Source organism: Phyllostomus discolor, chromosome 5, assembly GCF_004126475.2.
Source record: "Phyllostomus discolor isolate MPI-MPIP mPhyDis1 chromosome 5, mPhyDis1.pri.v3, whole genome shotgun sequence".
Classification (NCBI taxonomy): Eukaryota; Metazoa; Chordata; class Mammalia; order Chiroptera; family Phyllostomidae; genus Phyllostomus; species Phyllostomus discolor.
This window is the reverse complement of record NC_040907.2, coordinates 109,660,093-109,680,577: the sequence shown is the minus strand read 5'-3', so window position 1 is coordinate 109,680,577 and position 20,485 is coordinate 109,660,093. Positions and strand designations below refer to the sequence as shown.

The following is a 20,485-nucleotide window of genomic DNA, read 5'->3' as shown; positions in this document are numbered from 1 at the left end:
AGAAAAATGGATTATGTATGGCTAACAAATGAAAGCTGAAAAGTTCAGCAAAGGTTTGGCTTTAGCACAGCCTGGTCCAGAGTACCAGCAAAGTTGTAGTGATATTTTCTCCACTCTCAGAACTTCCTTCTATTGTGTGGTTTTCATGCTCCGTCTATGTCTTGGAAAGAAGGCTGCAGCAGGTCATAAACCAGTGGGGGAGCCTCTTTTCCAGGAAGTCTGAGTTATTCTCATGGTGGCTCCTCTTCCTCATTGGGTCGTCTGCTCACACCCCAGCCAATCACTGGTATCAGGGAAATGCAATGCCTTGGTTGGCATAGGTGGGGTTGACATCACTGGCAGCAAGGAATGAGTCTCATTGGGATGAGTCCTCAGAGGGGTCTAGATCTGGTGGCCAGGAGGAGATACCACTGAAAGGCTATATAAGTATGTTCCCATGCCATGAAAAAATTTTCATATACTTCATTTTTAATGGCTTAACAGTACCCAACCATGTGGATATATCCTAATGTATTCAACACTCTCCAACTACAAGGAGATTGGATTATCTATTAAGATAATGTTTCAAGGCATGTTATTATAGTCTATACTTTATATTATTTTTTGAAAGATTTTGTTTATTTATTTTAGGCAGAGGGGAAGGAAAGGAGAGAAAGGGAAACATCAATGTGTGGTTGCTTCTCACATCCCTGCTGCTGGAGACCTGACCTGGCCTGCAACCTAGGCATGTGCACTGACTGGGAATCGAACTGGTGATTCTTTGGTTCTCAGGCTGGCACTCAATCCACTGAGCCACATCAGCCAGGGCTTATATTATTTTCTTAAGACAGTCCATCCTAAGTGTAATATCTACAGCAAAGTATATGTAAATGTTCTCAAACCTCTTGGTAAACATTGCGAAGTTGCTTTCCAGAACCACTGTTTTAATAATCACTCCCATTAGCGGAGCCTGAGAGCACCTGTCTACCACCCCCCACCAGAAGTGCTCTAGTGTTTAGTCATTTGATACACACAAATATGCTTATTTGCATGGCTAGCTGAGCAGGACTAATTTTTCCCCACATTTTGATGAGCCACACCAATATCTGGACTTCAGCCTTCTAGAAGGTATAGCAGTAGCACCTCTCACCCTGTCTGGCTAGGACAATGCTCAGGTATTTTATTTGGTGGCACACTGTGTCCAGGGAGGGCACCAGAGAGGTCCACAGATGGCTGGTGTTTTTCTGGAAGCACTCTTTATTGCTCTAGTCAATGTGAAATAGGATCTTTTGGTTACTTTTCTGTCACCCCTGCGACAGCTCTGTCTTTCCTTCTGCCCTCAGTTATGGATGGCTCATGCTCCCCTCCTCTCTGTTGTCAGCTAGGCTAATCCTGCCTGCCCCTCAGTTTCTGCTCAGTACCCCCTTCCACCATGCAGCCTGTGTGTTTTGAGTAATGAAATTTGTTAGATTTGTCTGGCAACCACTATAAAGGACCCTAGGACTGCTGTCTGCTGTTGGCTTCAGTTAGCACATCCTTCTTGCAATTTGGTGTGCCCATTGAGACAGCCCTGCATTCACAGAAAAGCTGAGGCTCCTTCTGGGAAGGCCTCCATGCTCATTTTTGTATGTATCCTTGAACACATCAGAGTGTTCCACAGGGTGTGTTGGTCAGTTGACTCGTGATTGCCAACTCAGCCTTGTTCCTGTCTATATGTGATGCCCAGTTAGGCATTACTGTGTTGTTATAATTTTTAACTAAAACTTCTGTCATCATGTGCAATTGTTATAGGAGAAGTATAATTTAATGATTAAGAAAGGCAGATTGACCACATCCATTTATTTCAAGGATTGCTGAAGCTCTTTCCTCCAGCAGACATTGACATCAACCTTCATTTATGGAGATGGGACATAATCTGCCTGACTTTCTGTGATACAGCTACCTCTAGCGGGTTAGGAACTCCTTCTGTCCTAGGAGGCCTGATTACATAGGAAAACACACCAGTCCCTCTGTGAGCTTCTCAAGTTCCACACTCATTGACACATCTCTCAGAGGAATAAAAACTGGCACCACCTAGAGGTTGTAAGGAGAATGCCTGAGCCAGGGAGAGCAGGGGGGTGGTCACTTCCCAGGCTCAAGCCTAGCCTCACTGAGATCCTCTTTCCATTTGGCACAGGGTAAGTTCTCAGCCAAGATAAACTCCCTGTCTCAGGACTGTTCCCAGGTGGCTAGCACATTTATTAGCACAGTGGGTCTTAAGGTGTGGTCCCTGGACCACCACCAGCAGAGCAGCATGTGAGAACTGGTTAAAAATGAAAATCCTGTCCTGAGTCAGAAACTCTAGGGACAAAGCCCAGTAACCTGGTGATTCTGACATACAGTGGTTTTGATAAAACAGGAAATTTGTATGAGCCTGCCAAGAAATAAAGTAGTAGATATTACCTAGTATGGTATTTGGCACTTAGTTGGTGCTAAAGAAGTGAATAAATAAATAAGCCCATTCCTCTTCTCACCCATCCCCTACTCATACAACCAGGACTGCTGGGAGAGATTGGAAGAATTTGGGATTGAATTAGACCTGAGTAAGAAGGAAAAGTGGACCAAAGCTTAAACAAGCATTATTATCTCAGGGAGAAGAGAAAAGGGGAACAGAAATCTCAGGAGTATCAGTTTACCAGGGAAAGATTTTATGTTTCTAGCTTTAGTGAAAGGAAATAGCCTTGAACTGTAACTTCAATGTTTTGGTGCACAATTTACACTCAGAGATGGTTCTGCCCTTCTGGTTTTCCTACCAATACCCCTGCCCCAGGCCTCCTTGGCATAGGTGTTATCAAATGCATTTTACACAAATGATACCTGCAATGTCTTTATGCCATCAGACAAGTCCAGCACTTCCATCCTGGCAGAGCCATCTCCATTCCCTGGAGTCCCCTCCTCATGTCTTCCCACCCTACCCCAGACTGCTGTAGACTCCTCCAGCATGACCTTGACTCTACTCAGGCCAGAGAAGAAGCATTAGTGATATGCTATGGATATGATGACATTTTATGAATGAATTAGACATAGAGAAGCACCCACTAGGACAACTCAGGCAAAGTACCTGGTAGTGTCTCGGCTCATTTTTCCCACTTGTTCAATAAAATGGTTGTATCAGTTTTCCTATGTTTTCTCCCCACCTTAAATTTTCTGGCTGTCAGTTGTACTGTTTATACTTGTCACATAGACTAATCTAATAAGGCCTTACCCTTTCAGAGGATGCATCACTTCAGGAATAGGGCCCACTGGCAGGCCACCACAGTGTTCTTTACAGACTAACACAGACCCAGTTGAGCGACCTCAGGGGCACATGCATACCTGGGCTGTGTGCTGGAACCCCTTGCTCTTGTGACAATGTGATACTGATATTTTGATTTTAAGGGAAAAAAACTATTTCATACATAGATTTCTTTCTAAACCTTGCTTTACTGTGAGGTCATTCAGTGCCATCGGGACAACCCTAATAGGCTGGTAGTGAGGTCACCGGCCAGGAGGCTTGAAGGCAGCATCAGAATCAGGGGACCTTGGGTGTCTAAGTTAGCATTGCTCTTGGTCTTGGTAAGACATGGGTGGCCATATTACCCATGCTGAGCCTGTTTTTCTGAGACACCATTTGGGTAGTGAGTTGCAAGGTTATTGTGAAGCTGAACGAGATACTACATATAAACTACATGGTGCTTTATGACTATAAGGGGTCACTGAGGACACTAGCTCCTTCCACCAAACTGCAAAGCCATCACCCCTGAATACCATCCATCACCCTGCCCATGGATGGACCCTGGGGTGACCCTCCCAGCCTGTTCCCTCACCCTCATAATCCAGAAATAAAACAGGAGTTCTAGGCTTTTAGGGTGACTCAGAAGATATCCCAGAAATGGCAAATGTCAGAAAGAATAAGATAGGGCTATTATAGGACACCCCATTTTCACCAAGTAATGGAAAGGGAGTTCAATGAGAGAAAATTGAAGGGAAAAAGAAAAAATAAGGAATCTGATATTGAGGTATTAAGGTATTTGGAGCTTTATCAAGCTCCAGTATCTTGTACTTATTTTTCTACTAACTTATATCCTGTCATCTTCCAAAAAGGATTAGACATGACAAACCATGCCCTAAGTTAGCAGGCCCATATGAAACATCCCAGCAATTCATAGCTACTTGAAATGAATGATTAATCCCAGTGCAATTCCTGCAAGAATAAGAATCACTCCCCTCATTTCACCCGATCTCTACCAAGAGGCAGGGCCATGTGCCCAGCTGTTCACACACATGTTCCAGGACCATTTGGAGTACCCCAGAACCCCCTGCTTATCTGTTCTGGGTACTCTCTTGTCAGTCGCTTTGCATCCAGTAGCTGCCACTGCAGCTTTCTTCAAAGGCTGCCTGGGCTTCTAGAGCTACCTTGGCTGCCTGTGCAGAGGGTCAGAGACCTGGGAGTTTCTGTTCCTCTCTGCCCTGGTTCCTCTGTGGCAGCCTGAGACCCTGGGGAGGGTTTGAACATCTAGCTCCCTTGTCAAGGCCATATTAACCCCAAATTGTAATTAAGTTCCAGAGCTCCCCAGAGGATCTAGATGAGGCTGGGATGCTTGGCTTCTTGCTCTTCAGTCCTGCTGTACCTATTCCATACCTGTTTCTCCTGGGAGAACTTTCTCAGATATCCCTGTGTAGGAACTCTGATCTCAGAAGCCCAACCTATGACAGGCACCTTGGGCTTCTTTTCTTTTTTTAAGTCCTTTCCAGGAGCTCCCAGCTTCTCAATATCCTCCAAGTAAGACTGGGAGCCTTGTCATCCTTTCAGGTCCCAGCCAAACCACTTCTACACACCCAGATTCTCTTCCCAAAATGCCTGTCAGTCAACTTCAGGCACTACAGCTATAAGCCAATAGAAACTTAGAGACAAGGGAGACTTTGGGGGAGGCTACTTTGGGTTGGGTTGATGATGAGTAAACAAGGTAGCCTTTCTACAAACATGCACACAGAAGAGCATACATTCCAGTCCCTAGGGAGCTTTTCTTGCATGCAGGAAAAACTGGGACCATTTATGCTGAATCTCCTGTTTGAAATACCCCAAGTAAAAAGTGTGTGTCCAGGCAACCAGAACTGTTCCCTTTAATAGCTCAGACCCCTTCCAATCATTCACTGGCCCCTCTGAGGCTAATGTGAGGAAGCTCTGTGAGGCGACTGTTCCACCTGGATGAGAGAGGGTAGGCAGGACTCTGAATGGCAACATATCGGCTGGTTTCTGGAGTTTGGAGCAGAGATAAGGATGTAGAGATGGCCTAGAAGGGCCTCAGTTGATCCTAAAGGAGGCTGTGTACCCAGAAGCTACCCAGATGGTATGCTTATAGATAGGATCCATCAGTATTTTGGAATGGGTGACATTCAGTTTTCAAGATACCATTGTACCTTTAATTTATTAGCTTTCCATAAAAACACATAACATACACAAGCTACAGTATAGAAAGTATAATTTATTAAAATATAAATAATCTTGATTATTTTTTAGTATTGCAAGATATTACTGCACATGTTATTTCAATAAGCATGTTTAAACAATGCACACTTAACTAGCAAGATTAATTCTGTGGAGAATGATTACAACCCCCATTTTTGTTTTAAAATAAAATATATATTAAGAAAAAGAAGCCAAAATTGGTTATAGGTTCATATTGTATGTCTAAAAGCTTTGCAGTGAAGTTTGAAAAAAATCATTTTTATCATTATTTAGGCCCTTACTGCCAGTACCAATATGTGGCTCAAAGTGTCTTAAATGTTTAAATAAAAGGAGCAAGTGTCATCAGGTGTGCAGTCTTCTTTGAAGGTCATCAGATGATGATCACAAAAGCCAACAGTGTAGACACATTTGGTTTGCAGGCCTACAGGGCAGATGGGATGGACAGCCTTCATGCCAGGGCTAATTTTCAGATTCCTTCAGGAGGTTCAAGCTGGAATTTTAAGGGCTCAGTCACCAGCAATAAAAACCCCAGAATGATGGCCTGGAGGACAGATCCTCCTGGGATGCAGCAAGGTTGTCTGTGAGTTCTGTCCTGCCTTTGCAGCTGTACCCCTTAGTGAAGCTCTCACTCCAGGGCTCCAGGGATGTTACCCCACAGACCATGGGGTGAAGATTTCCTTCCACTCTGGAGCAGTGGTCTTACCGGCAGGCACAGGTCTCCACAGACATGTTGGGGTACACCTTCAAAACCACATTATGGTTCTCATCCAGAAAGAGGACCCCAAGGGAGTTCATCTTGTCAGGAACGCAGCAGGGCTCTGGGATGCCTGGGACGATGCCCACAGCCCTGACAATGCTCTGGATGGTGGCGTGATTGGATGGGCGCACGATCTGCAAGGTGGGAAAGGAGCAAGATTACCTCTGCGTTCTGCCCCACCCACCCACTGTGCCATCTGCATGTTCTCTGCTCATCCCTTGGAAAAGACATGGACCAAGAAGAAAAGGGGAGATTTCAGGGCTGCTGCCCCTTTCCTCTGAAGTCAGCCACAGACTGGGTCCCTGGGAGGTTTGCAAGAGCCTGGGGCCTTCTTGCCCCTCCAGCCTCTGTGAGGGAAGTGGCTTTGCCTACAAGGCACTGGCCACTTATGGGCACCTGCTCATCACACATCCCAGAGAAGCACCTGGAACAGAGCAGAAGTGGTTAGAGGGAAGGCCTAAGGAGATGCCTAGCCAGTTTGGCCTGGGGCCTCAGCTGCCCAGGTTTCTCAGTCTGAGGTGTGCAGACATGCTTCATGTGACTGTGTTCTTAGCATAAAGGGGAAGGCCTGCACATGTGTGCACCAGTGTGATGGGACTGGAAAATGACATTTCCTGGGTAGGTCTAACTGCAGTGTTAGGTGCTGCTTCACCTATGTCATCCCATTTTGTCATCACATTAGTCTCATGGGGTGGGCATTACCTAAATTTTACTAGTGAAGAAACTGAGGCTTAAAATAGCTAAGAAACTTGACCAAGACCCCTAAGATACCATAGCCAGACTTGGACACCATGCTTGACAGGGCCACACTGGCTCTCCTCCCCTCCTCAGGCAGCCTCTCCCATCCAGAAAGTTCTAGGTCATGGCAGCAGAGAATGCTCTTCCTTAATCACCTTTGACAAGATGAGCAGGACCAAGCCACATGTGCTTCAGCTCACTGCTGACCAAAGAGTTTTATATATCATGTGTTGAAGAGAAAGGCCTCCTATGTGGGAAGCAGGAGAGCGAGCCAGGGACATCTCATCTGTGGGATTCAGGCTGGTGTCAGAGAAGGTGGTGAGGCAGCCAGCCGGGCTGACAAGATAGGTGCCAGGTCAGCCAGCTGGAGCCTGCTGAGTGCTCCTCCTGAATCTGTGAGACCCCACCAGCAGATGCCTGTCTACAGGCTACCTCCCTCTCTCTCTTGCACATGCACAGCTTTGAGAAGAAGCCCCTTAATTCCCAAACAGGGTAATGCTACCCTACTTCTGGGTCTAGGATTTCCCAGATAGCTGATTTAGTTTTGAACTGAATTTATGTACTGACTTCCTTTCTTGGAAAGGAGGGCATGACATGGAACTCAGCAAAGGAGCTAAGCTGGAGGAAGTGTACACTGAGATGAATCAACATCAGCTGGCTACTGGCTCACCACAGCTCCAGCAGTGAGAAATAGAGAAACAGAACCATGACCAGCTTGGAGGGAAGGCGAGAACCTGAAAACATTTCTAGCACAATGGTAAATAGTGCCCTGCTCTGTGTTCTGGTATTGGGTTGCACAGTGGGGATTAGTTGTCCTGTGGTCGCTGCTCTGAGTGGGAGGAAGGGAGAAGGGAGCCCTCACTGAGATGCCATGTGACCAGCTCTGTGCTGGTCACAGACACCTATGATCTGAGGTCCAGTCCAGGAACAAAAACAAGAGCCTTGATGAGGAGGGTGCTTTGCAGACCTGTCCTGTCTATAGGGGACAGCATCTACTCAGCCTCTGTAGATTGTTGTTTTGTGGGAACACACACAAGGAGATGCATTCTCCCCTTTCCAAAAGCAGAAATGTTCCAATTTATAATTTATATTCAACCAAGTCATCATTTTCAAAGGCACAGCCCAACCATATCCATCTGTGGGTTGAAACCACCAAATAGGCTACCATATTGGGACCTCTGTCTACCTACCTATTTCAGGTCTCCAAGGCCTCCAATAGATGGGAGGGGTTATTATCCCTATTTTATAGACAGGAAACAGAGGTCACAAGGCAGAGGGACTTGGTAGTATGAAAGTCACAATTAGATAATGGGTGCAACAGAGCACACCCTACCTTGGGCATGGGGAACTCGCACACTCCTGCACAGTAGTAAGCATCGAAGGATTTGGGTGAGATGATCCACTCATTCCACCCAATGTCTGCAAAGTCCACCTTTAGGTACCTCCGGGAACAGACCCTTGGTTCATCCCACTGCTTCCTCCGGGCTTTCTGCATTGTCTTTTCATCGAAGTGCAGCACCTGGGATGAAGCCACGAACACATCCTGGCCCTTTTTCCTGCGGTCCTTGCGCCCTGGCTGGAGCTTCAGTGTCCGAAAGGGGCTGGGCCACAGTGCATGCTTGTGGTAGTGTTGGGCACGAGGAATTTGTGCTGGCATCTCGTCCAGCCCTGGCAGTTCATTGTCCTGGAAAGGCCCAGTTGCCTGTGTGGCCCGTCGGACACGGGGATCTGTGGAGCTGTTGGGGGCTGCACCAGGTTCCCAGTCTCCAGCCTGGAAGGGGTCATATCTCTGCAGTGTCACTGCCACACTGTTGGGCTCTGAGATGGCCAGGTCATTGGCATAGATGAGAATATAAGGTTCATAGGGGCTGGGCCTGGGCACCCCAGGGTCCTTCTCCCCAGAATCTAGCTGGGCAGAGAGAAGCAATTCACCATCCTGACGGGCCGCCTTGACTATGGGGGAGATGTCCTTGGTCTGCCACAGGGCCCGTGGTGGAGGCGCTAGGGCCATGGCCGCCCGGAACAGCCCCTGTGTGGCTGTGTTCTGTGAGAGGCTATGGAAGAGCAGGTTCTGGCGTGCGGGCAGACCTAGGGGCAGCAGGCGGCAGGATGCATTCTTGGCCCGCTGCTTGCATGGTACCTTATGACCCTGGGGCCACCAGGGCTCAGAGTAGAAGTGGAATGTGGCTGTGAGGATCATTTCCGAATCCTGCATGGAAGTCAGGTTGAAGAAATACCGGGCCTTCTGGTTGACCACTTCTGCGAGGGAAGGACAGACCACAGCCTGTTAGGTTCTCTCCTTTTTAGGCCCCCATGTGCCATAGGGTCTTCTAGATGATGCTAGGGCAGGGATGGAAGAGGAGCACCCATTTAGGGAACACTTCCAGGCCAGCCCAGCTGTCCTTACTTCATGTAATTCTCAAATTAATCTGAGAGGGTGCCTGTGCTATCCTCAATGAATGGATGAAAAATTAAGGTCAGAGGTAGGGGATTGCCAATATCCCATTGCAAAAAAGGAAATGCAGTAGCAGACAAGGTAGGTGCTCAGACCTGCTGGACCCTAAAACTCCTGTCAGATCTCCCCCACTCCAAAACATACACTCCAATACTTCTCAATGAACAAATGAACACCTTCATGAATGAGATAAGGGGATCAGGGGATCAGGTGATCAAGTGTTCGGGATGGTGCAGGTCAGGTCCAAGCACTGCTGACAGGAGCCCCTCCTGTATTTTCACAGTCCTCTACTTTATAGATACTAAATGCAGCCTTTCTTCCAAATGAGGTGAAATAAGTAGATAGCCTTATACTTTCCCTGCATTCTGAGTGACTTCTGAAGGAAATGACTGAAAAGCACAGTCATTTGGGTGTCTACTATTTGTTCAGCCCAAGGTTTTTAAAGTTTTTTACAAAAAAACAATTTTACAAAGAAAGAAATCAAGGTTGCACAGGCTCACTCAACAATATTTCCAACATCCAGGTTGCTCCAGAGGCCCAAACCATAAGGACTGGGATCCTGCAAATGGCACATCTGAAGCTGGAGAACACTCTGGCCCCTGCATCCTGGGCTGTCAGTCACCACTCTTCCCTGGTCTCCTGGTCCTACCAAGTGTACCCCTACAGTCCCAGGGCCAAGACCACTGGTCTGCAGCCCCAGGAAGCTATCTGGCCTGGCAGCATGAGTTCTCCAGATGGCCAAGTGCTCTCCAGAATTCAAATGGAAGGCAGGAGTTGTTCCGGAGCCTCCACAAGATGCTGCAGACTAGCAGGAGACCAGAGTGGCCAGACAGGCTGCCTCCCTCCTTCTGCCAGTCTGCTGGGCAGAGCTGAGTTCCACAGCATAAAATGTGAGCATGTGCAGGGGTGCTGGGCTCTACAATGGGTGTGTGCTGGGGCCACAGATTCTCTGGCATTGGCACCCACAGGATCAGTTGGGATTTTTTTTTTAACTAAAATCTTCAGATTAAGGTTACTTTGTTTATATTGGAAAGGAGACATAATTCAATTGAGGATTTTTTAGTGTTCTTAAGGGACTATGAGAGGGAGAAAGGAAGGAAAAAATTACATCTACGGAGATCCTAAGCAGGTCAAGGCTTAGGTGACAATCTAAAGACCCTACCTTATGTAATGGTCAGAGCAAACTCAGAGTTGAGGCAGTCCCCATACCCCCAGCAAGGGGTGGCCTGAGCCACAGATAAGGAGCAGTGCACTTCAGTCTTAATGCACATTTAAACTTGGCTTCCCCGAACACTGCAGCCTTGAGTCCTGTGGTATGGAGTCCTGCATTTCCCAAATTTCCTTGATCACTGCCTTTCCTCTCCTGGACATGATTCAGAAAGTCTGGAATAATAGGGCCCAGGAATTTGTATTTTAACCAGCATCCCAGGGGATTTTAACCATCAGAAAAGTTTGGGAAGCTGTGGTGGGTGGTGGTTGTGTATCTGCCTCATCTGGATTGACCTGTGGGTGAGGTGAAAGTTCACCAACAATACAGCTCTTTCCATCCAAAGTGAGGCATCTCCACGGTACCCCGCTTCATTTGTCTTCATGTCGCTTCCCAATATCCTGACACATATTTCTTTGTTAGCGTTTCTCTTTCCCTCAGAACACAAACCCCAAGAGAGTAGGGGCTTTTCCAGCTTTGCTCCCTGCTGTATCCCTAGATAACAACACAAGTCCCAAGGGACAGTCAGCGCTCAGAAACATACAATGAATGATGGGGGAAGAGTAAGATCTTTGCTAGCTCTGTCTATGTCAGTTAGCAAAAGGCTCTACACTATAGAAACAGAACCAAAGCCACCTGGAGATTTGTTCTGTCATCCATTGCCTCTCAAACAGCCATCAGGATGGCCAGAGTGAGAACCCTTGCTGAAGACACAAGCACCAACATTAGCTGGAGGAAGAAAGCAGTGGGTTTGTCAGGGCTGCTGCAAAGAAGGGCCAAGAATATGAACTGAGGGTCTTTTTTTCAGGCAGGCCCCAGAGTCAGGTTTTAAATCCTGCTTTCATAACTTACTAGCTCTGGGCCTCAAGCAAGTCATGGAATATCTCTGTGCCTTAGTTTATTCACCTGTAAATCAGGTAGAATGATTGTATGAACTGCCTAAAGTTGTGAGATCATCTCTGGAGCTTGAAGCAGGGTGCCTAGCACCTAGCACATGCTCAGAACATACTGGCCACATGGCATCATGAGCTACTGCTGCACTCAGAGTACTGTGTCCTTGTTCCCTGCCTTATGCCCAATGAAAGGCATTGCTACTCATCCCCTCCCTGTACATCAGCAGCCTGAGGATTTGTAGGGTCTCTTCTCCTTCCTGCATCTAAACATGTCCAGTTCGTCTTAGCTTGGCACCCTGTTTGTCCACAACCATCCTGAACTCTGCATCCCTTTACCACTGCTTCATCCAGGACATGGCCTCGACTGACACTGTGACCCTGGAGTACCATCAGCCCTCAGATTACACTCATGTTTCACAAGGAAATCATCCATTATAGGTGAAATGTTAATGTCCTTAGTACATAAAGAACCTCTATAAATCAGTAAGAAAAAGACAAGAATCCCAATAACAAGAAGCAATTTCCACACCAAAAAAATGCAAATAGCATAAAGTCCAGGGTGACTGGTAATGGAAAAAAGAGGTAATTTCAAATACAGATATAATAAATTTTACCTGTATGTTGAAAACATAATTCTGAAGACAATATTACTTATATACATTTATATTTGTATTAATATTATATGTACACTTTATACATATAATTTTATATATAATATATATATAATTATATGTATAAAATGTATATAGTTTTATATATATAAAAATAACTCTGTTACATCTGAGTGTGTGATTAGGGATGACTTCTTTACTATGATTTTCTATGATTTCTAGATTTTCTCAAGTAAGACCTCTTTTATAACCTTTCTTTTCTTTCTTTCCTGTCTCTGCCCCTTAAGTCTCTCCTTCCTTTCTCATTCCCCTCCCCACTTTCTCCTCTCTCCTTTCTTCCTCCCTCTCACACTATATATACACTGTATACCCCCCCAGTGCCCATAGGAAACTCAAGATTTTGATGACCTGATTTGGTCCACCAGTCCACTTCCATCCCCTGCCTCTCTCCTCACCTTATTTCCTCATTGAAACCAGAATCCTCACAGTTCCAAACACACAGTGGACTGCTTCACTTCTGTAACTGCCTAAACACCACCTTCCCTTTCAGAATATGTCTAAGATCTCATCTGCTCTGTGAAGGCTTCAGTGGCCCCTATCCAGGGCCTCTTTCCTGCTGTCCCTTAGGGCCCCCAAAGAATACCCCCAGCCCTTTGTCACTCCATCAAACCACCTATCCTGCAGCCCATAGTCTTCTGCTCACTCCTACCTTCTGCATCAGCTCCTGAGCTTTCTGGGCAGGGCCAATAGTCTATGCATTTTTGTGTCATCTGAGCTTACAGGACCTGCTACCTACTGAGGTGTTTAGGAAAGACTCGGGGAAATGAAATGAATGTGACTTTTGGCATTGTTGACAGATAAGTATGTATTATTACACTCCTTTTAGAAATGAAGGAATCAAGCTGTGAGAGCTTAAGTAACTTGCCCAGTATTACACAGTATTGCCTAGGTATTTCTACCTAGGAGGAAAGCTGAAATTTAAATATAGCTCATTTGGAGGGGGGTTGTCTAATCTTAACCTTTAGGATCAGGTTCAGAGGCTCTCTGCACTGATGAAGAATTAATAGGGAACAAAACATACTTCAGAGAGCAATGGAAGTGAGGGAGGAGTGGTTGAAGTAATAATAATGAGATACTATATTATTGACACTTAGATGTGTCAGGCATTGTTTTAAACATATGACATATTTCAGGTCATTTTTAAAAACCTTATAGGAAAGGGAGAATTATTAGACCAATTTTAGAAGTGAAAAAAGCTTAGTTATGGGGAAGTTCAGTTCCTTGTCCAGATCAGACTGAAGATTTAGATCCTGCCAGGCAGCTCACAGCCTTTGCTGGGAACCTGAGTTCTGCTGCCTGGTAGCAGGCAAGAAACACAGTTCTACTGCAACAAGAGCTGCAGGGACTGATGCATCTGTTGTTAGGAGGAGGTGCCACCCCACTGAGGCAGCAGAGGCCATCATCACGGATCAGACTTGTTCCAGTTCCAGAGCTGAAACCCCCCACTGTTTTGCCTCATCCATAAGATGAGAGATACCTGCCCAAGCTCACACTTCCTCACAGTCAGGAAGCAGGCACCTCTGAGGGCTGGCAAGGGGCTGGATAAGAAACAATTTAAGTGAATCAAGGGAGGAGATGAGAAACTAAGTTGTTGGGACCTGCTCTATGTCAGGCACAAACCCCACCTTATCCTACTTAATTTTCACACCTCACTGTACACACAAGAAATAATGCTCAGAGGGATAGAGTGATGTGTACCACAGCACACAGCCAGTAGCTGGCTGTCCACTGGTTCCAAACAAGAATGTTAGGTTGGTCAGACAGTCCCAGACTGGTTCAGAATAATCTCCCAGATTGTCTGTTCCACCCTCAGTCTTCCAAACCCTGGTAGTTCTGATGGAACTGGGGGAGAGAGATAACAATTAAAAGAGCATTGGCCTAGCAGATGGAAGGTGCCAAATATTGTCACCGTGAACAGCCCTATCCCCTGCTTCAGTTTCCTTCTTTGTAAAATAGAAGAGCTAAATCTGAAGGAATATCTCAAGGTCTTTCTCAAGGCTAACAATCCTCTGCTTCACTACTACTTGTACTACCCCCCCATTCTGTGAAAACAGAGATAAACCATGCATCTCTATGCCTGGGCTACAGCAAGTGGATGAGTTCCCTGGGGTACTCACCTTGGTTGTAGTAATGATTTTGCCAGCCTTGCTTTCCTCAAGTGCAAGGTTTGAGGACTGACTTAATGGGTGCAAGGTCAAACCTACACATTTATGAACACAAATGCTTTTTACTCCCAGGGAAACAACAGGCACCACCTCCTAATCTGGCTGGGGCTGAGCTTGGGCTAATATATATTACCTCATTTCATCTTCCCTGCAACCCCCACAGGGAAGATACTGGCATGAACTTCCCAATTCATAAATGAGGACATTCAAGTCTACAGAGCTTTAATGATTTGCCCAAGGTCACATCCATGCTAGATGATTTCTGAGTGGCGTAATTTAATAACCATTTTTCAGAAATGGACCACAGTGGTCACTAAAAGGTACCAAGGGCTGAAATTAGAGCTGGTTGACTGTAGCCCATATAAGTCTGGTCAGGACAGGATGGGGGAACAGGGCCTCTCTGTGGCAGGTGCTCCCAGTACATGATTATGTGAGACCAAGCTTCCCATACCTGGCTCTGAGGCCACAGATGTTACCTTGAGTCACACAGTCAATGATAATCATTTCTGGCTCCAATGTTGAACTTATTCCTGATGGTCTTTCTCCTAATGAATTGCCTTCTCCCCCATGAATGCTGCAGAGGACCCCTACCCACATTTTCTAGAATGGCATTCTGTGACCATGAGTGGTCACCATGACAACCAGGGTCTTCCCACCACTCCTTCCACAGTGCTGAACCATGGGGACTACAGAGGCAGCCCAGCCCATGAGGACAGACAGCAAGTGGTGCTGAGCAGGACAAGGAGAGCTGAGCAAGTGGTCTGTGTTCAGATCCAGTCAAGGGGTAGGGACAGGGGAAAGGATCTGCCCAGGTGGGTGGGGTGTCCCCACCCAAACTTCTGACCCTTCCTCAAACTACCATAGTCTGAACACTTCGTGCCAGTGCCCAGCAGGTCTCAATCCTGTGCACCCAAAGCTAAGCACCAAACGGCCTTCTCAGTCCACTCTGCTTTCACAGCCACCAGATCCACTAACTGCCCCCAGCTAGAGGGTCACACACTCTGAGGCCAGTGCCTGAAACTTCTATCACAGATGGCTTATGCCCACCTGAAATGCCCTCTGAAGTGTCCTCCTCACCTGTCAAAAGCCAATACAACTGATCCCTATGGTATGGTTCCACCCACCCATGAGCTTCTCCACCCCATTCTCATGTCCATCTTGTGCTTAAAGCCTTGTGTATGGGGTGGTCTGTGTCCAGCAAGTGTGACACCCTTTCAGATTTGGCAGCACCCTAGGGACAGGAACTTTGCATGACTTTGTGCTACTTCAGTGTCCCCACTGGAGGCTCAGGGAGGGGCATAAAGCATTTGGTGAATAGTTAATGAAAGAATGAATGAATGAGACGATGAATAGTAGGAAGAGAAAAAGCAGAGATGCAGGGGTAGAAGGATGAACAAGTGAGGAAAGGTGAGAAAGAAAAGAAGAGGCCTGGGGATGCCCTTTACTTACCCAGCCGGGGCCTAAAGCTGCGGACCGTGTTGCCCCCTCCAGGACGCGCTCCCCTTCGGCTGTATTTCTCATAAAGCCGAAGCATGTGGACAGTGACCACGTCCTGGGCGCCAGGACCCAGAGCGGCAGCCTTGTCCCCCAGGAACCTCTGAGGGTCCTTGCCCCCGGCCAGGCCATCGGTGGCAATGGGCCATGTGGACCGGGAGGGGGCTGTGTGACTGCCGCCCGCGTTCCTGAGCAGCACCAGAAGCAATGGCAGCAGTGGCAGCAGTTGGGACCTCGGTCCTGCACTGGTCTGAACTGGGCCACAGGCCATGGTGAGTGGCGTCAGGGAAGGTCCGGACCGGGCAAGGAGGGAGAGCAGGGGCTCACCGGAGGCTGAGGACCGACCCTGTGGATGGAGGGCACACGGGCAGCCGGGGCAGCCAGGGGACGGGGGATTCAGGGCAGAGCGGGCGGCCAACCTAGTGCTTGATCTGTCTTCACCGCCAGAGCTCCAGGCCAGCGGTCAAGGCCGTCCGGAAAGGCGTGGAGTGGAGTCGAGCCTGATCCGGTGCGCTGCCTTCACGAACTCGGCCGGTGGAACTTGCAGCACAGGGAGTGGCGGGCTCGCAGGGTTCGGAGGTCGGGCAGGGCGGGGCGGCCAGCAGAGCCTTCGAGGGAAACTCGTACGTGCGTCGGGGACCCCTGGGATAGAAGTGGAGAAGGCACTGCTTGCCCGCTGCGGGTGCGTGCGCCAGCGTGTGGCGGCGCGCGCGCCCGCAGAGGTATGGGCTTGAGTGTGGGGCTCCAATGTAGAGGGCGTGAGCGTGAGCGTGAGCGTGAGCAAGCGCGCTCCCCGCGCCTCTGCTTGGAACCGGAGGAGGGCGACCCCGCCGGCTCTGGTGCGTCGGCGCCGCAGTTTGGCAGGGGCTACGCGGGGCTCGGGACAGGCGGCGGCGGGGGGAGAAGCATTGGAGAGGGACCCGCCCGTTGGGTTGTCCTTGCAATGGTTTGCGATGACTATGTGGTTGCAAGATGACAGCTCCCCCGTGAGGACCGGCGAGGGCATGTGTGTGTGAGCCTCTGAGCCAGTGTGTGTCCAAAACGCAACAGGGGTGCGGGGGAACGGGGACTAGACTCTGCCTGGGCAGCTTTTGAAAAGAAAAGAAAACAAAAACAAACAAATAAAAAAAACCCCTACTTCCAAAGCTCAACCAACCAGGGCAAATGGAAGAAGATCCCGATTAAAGTTCAGAATTAGTCGGTTAACTGACCCTGGATTTGGAGACAATAATTCTAGTCCTTGAAGGAGCACATCAAAGGGCCTTGCTAATCTTTGGACTTGTAGTCATAGGGTTGTCCTGTAAAAGGACATGGTTTCAGATGGCTTTAGAAAAAGTTTCCAAGGCCTCTGATTAGGAGACAGACAAGAAAGCAGTGGCTTTCTGTAGAAGGCTTGGGGATGAAGTGAGGGTGTCATGATTCCCTGGGCCCACTGCCCCTCAGCTCAGTCCTGGGCAGAAGGTCCTGAACTTCATTTTACCTTTAGCAGGGTTTCTTGTCTACAGATAGAATTTCAGGGGGTCTGGGAATTCAGTTGTAAAAAAAATTACATCTTCATTTTCACTAACCTGTAATTGAAACAGCATTTCCTTAAAAAGAGGAAGCAGCCAACCACAGTGATATTAACCATACTTGTGACTTTGCCCTAATAGCTACCACTCACAGGTATTTTCATATTACACGAGAGTTGTTTCACATTTCTCAAAATATCTTTTTGGTTTGTCCCTTTTCTTTCTTAAAATTAAGTGACAATAAAGTTAAGCCCTCTGATAGTTATTAAATGAATTATTTTTTAAAAGGTTTTATTTATTTATTTATTTTTAGAGAGAGGAAGGGAAGGAGAAAGAGAGGGAGAGAAACATCAGTGTGTGGTTGACTTTCACATGGCCCCCACTGGTGACCTGACCCACAACAAGGCATGTGCCCTGACTGGGAATTGAACTGGTGACCCTTTGGTTTGCAGCCCACTGGATCCACTGAGCTACACCAGCCAGGGGCTAATGAATTATTTTAAAAATTACATATATTACTATGTTGCAGAGTTGATTTTAAAAACCTAGCATAGTAAAAATATTTTTAGGAAGTCTCCACATTTTTCTCAAACTGAAAAAAAAGTCCAAGGTCCACAAAAAACAGTTTATGAATTCTTCTGAGAGAAGGAAAGGACTTCTTTAAAGCCATGTTCTTTCTTGTAGATCCAGGATGCTGCCCATGCTAAATTTCAGAGGACTATTTGCAAACTTGTGAACATGCTGTTCCCTTTACTTGGTACTTTGGGCTTCCTGAGCCAAAATAGTTACTTTTCTTGGAGGGCTCACAATGCAATGATTGAAAATTTGCTGGAGAAACCTTCTGTTGGTATGTAAAACACAGCCCGTTTGTCGTTTTTAAAAACCTTGCAGTGTTAAATTAGAGGTCATCCTATTAAGAGCCTCTGAACCCAAAGCCTATAGATTTGGGGAAGCTATAGAGAAGCATTTTATTTATTTTGATGATTAGCACACATCACATTCAACTTCTCATTCCTATAGCTCCTATTTGTTCTGTGAAACAGTTTTCAAAAAAAGTTTGTTGGAGGTGAGATCATCAAATCCCAGTCTTAGACTTGATGAATCTCGCCTTATAAGTGATCCACACCATCTTTTACTGCTCCCTTTCCTACCCCCAACCAAATTTTCCTCCTTCTCCATGTGCCCCTCACTTCCCTGCTGCCCCCCACCCCCGCTTTTCTCCCCCAGAATGCCTCTGACCTGTACCAGCTGGGGGTAACCTCTGCTCATGGGTAGTTTTGTCTCTGCTGAGGCCATACACAATCGAGGCCTGTGAAAAGGAGAGTGAGTCTGCAGGAGGCCAGGACAAAGCTGGGCTATTTTTGATCTGTGTCCATTAAAAACCTTCTTGCTCTCTTTAACTCATTCCCACTCCATTCAAACCAGCCAGAGACAGGGTCAGGCTTTAGCCGGCACTAAAACCTGTAGGGTACAGATTCTCTGACATTGTTGGGAAAGAATTAAGGCATCAGCCAGGGACAGCTAATATTTCTTGCCTTGTTTTATTGCTGAACAGCGGGACTGTAAAGTCTTGAACACTTGGAGTACTATGCCCCCTTTTCATGTAGCTGAGATGATGGGATAAAAATGTGTTTGGCGAAGCAATTCAGATTACCACTGGGTCATATTCTTGCTGGCTCCCAGCACAGCCTGCAAACAGCATTGCTAAGACAGAGATAATCACTGTGCAATTTCAGCTCATGCAGAACAGCTTGTGGAAATGAGGCTAATTGTGGAGTTTGCCAATAAGAATGTTTTGTTTTTAATAGCTCAGGCTGCAGCTCTAAATAAAAATCAAGATGTGGATTCAAGTCCTGAGGGCTATGATTTCTGACAGCTTCCTACTAAAATTAACTTAGTCCTGAGAGTATCAGACACTAGTCTTACCAGGGATCTTGAGGTCTTGAACTTGCCAATTGTGGTAGAGAATGCTCTCTCTAAGAAGGTGAGAAGTGTTGGGGGGCCTTGGCTCTCCAGGCTTCTCTGCTGCACACTCTGGGATAGCAGGGGTTCCTTAACCTCACAAAAACCCTGAAGAAGGAGTGCAGAGACCCTATAGTTATGAAGCTCTCACTTGGGTAAAGGAGAACGCAAACTCTGGACAGTTCTGAGAACTCTCGTTTGGTTTCATCTGGAACCTCTCCCCAGGTAACACCACATGAAATGTTCCTGAACAATAGTTTTATGCTACTGTCCAGCTAATTTGTCAGACAGTCAGTTTGTGGCTCTCATTAGTCCTGCCACCCTGGATCAGCCCCATTGCCTCTTTGGAGACCCAGCAGCCTCCTGTTTAAATGAAAAGGCTGCTTCCCAAACTCTGTTTCAGCTCCCACACTTTATACCTGAGCCTGTGGCCTCATGTCAACCCATTCTTAAAGAGAGAATGTCTACATGATTCTTTGGAGTCAACTGATACTAGGTCTGTGTCCCTCTTTTCACCCACATATCTAGCTGTGTGGCCTCAAGCAAGTTACTTGACTTCTCTGGACCTCAGTTTCTTCAACTCTAAAATGAGTACATGAGCATTATATTATGAGGATCATTGATAAGGTTTAACATGAGATGGTACTAAATAGCACTGATCCTTGCTCCTGCTCTTTTTTATTTCCCTTATGTTTAAAAGAGGTTTTAGTTTATTTAAAGTGAACCCAAATTCTAGGAGATTCTTAAAAGATTTTATTTATTTATTTTTAGAGAGAGAGGAATAGAGGGAGAAAGAGAGGGAGACAAACATCAATGTGTGGTTGCCTCTCATAGGCCCCCAACTGGGGACCTGGCCCACAACCCAGACATAACTCTGACCGGGAATCAAACCAGTGACCCTTTGGTTCATAGGCTGGCACTCAATCTACCAGCCAGGGCCAAATTCTAGGAGATTTGGTGAGAGGATCAGCCTGGCCATTCCTTGCTCTGCAGATGGATGCATTTCTTAACACACAGTGCCAAAAGCTGGAAACAAAACAAAACAAAACAAAACAAAACAGAAGGAGAGAACTTTTCCTCAATTAGGGAGTCATAGACTTCTACCAATGAGCCATTATTATTGGTATTTGTGGGTCCCTGTCAATTATAAGGATGACTATATAGT

At 46.8% G+C, this 20,485-nt stretch overlaps 1 protein-coding gene across 1 annotated transcript; it reads right to left on the bottom strand.

The window, feature by feature from the left end:
- Positions 1 to 847: 847 nt before the first annotated feature.
- GDF10 (growth differentiation factor 10) lies at positions 848 to 16,650 on the bottom strand. The gene is made up of 3 exons (XM_028513011.2): positions 15,803 to 16,650; positions 8,296 to 9,221; positions 848 to 6,358 (listed from the first exon to the last, which is right to left on the bottom strand). The coding sequence occupies exons 1-3, from the start codon at positions 16,116 to 16,118 to the stop codon at positions 6,167 to 6,169; spliced, it is 1,434 nt and encodes a 477-aa protein (XP_028368812.1). The 5' UTR covers positions 16,119 to 16,650; the 3' UTR covers positions 848 to 6,166.
- Positions 16,651 to 20,485: the final 3,835 nt, after the last annotated feature.

Coding starts and splice junctions, on each gene's coding strand:
- GDF10 (XM_028513011.2), bottom strand. CDS start 16,118: ATGGCCTGTGGCCCAGTTCAGACCAGTGCAGGACCGAGGTCCCAACTG. Junction 9,222..15,802: donor CAGCTTTAGGCCCCGGCTGG/GTAAGTAAAGGG, acceptor CTTCCCTCGCAG/AAGTGGTCAACCAGAAGGCC. Junction 6,359..8,295: donor GCGAGTTCCCCATGCCCAAG/GTAGGGTGTGCT, acceptor CCCACCTTGCAG/ATCGTGCGCCCATCCAATCA.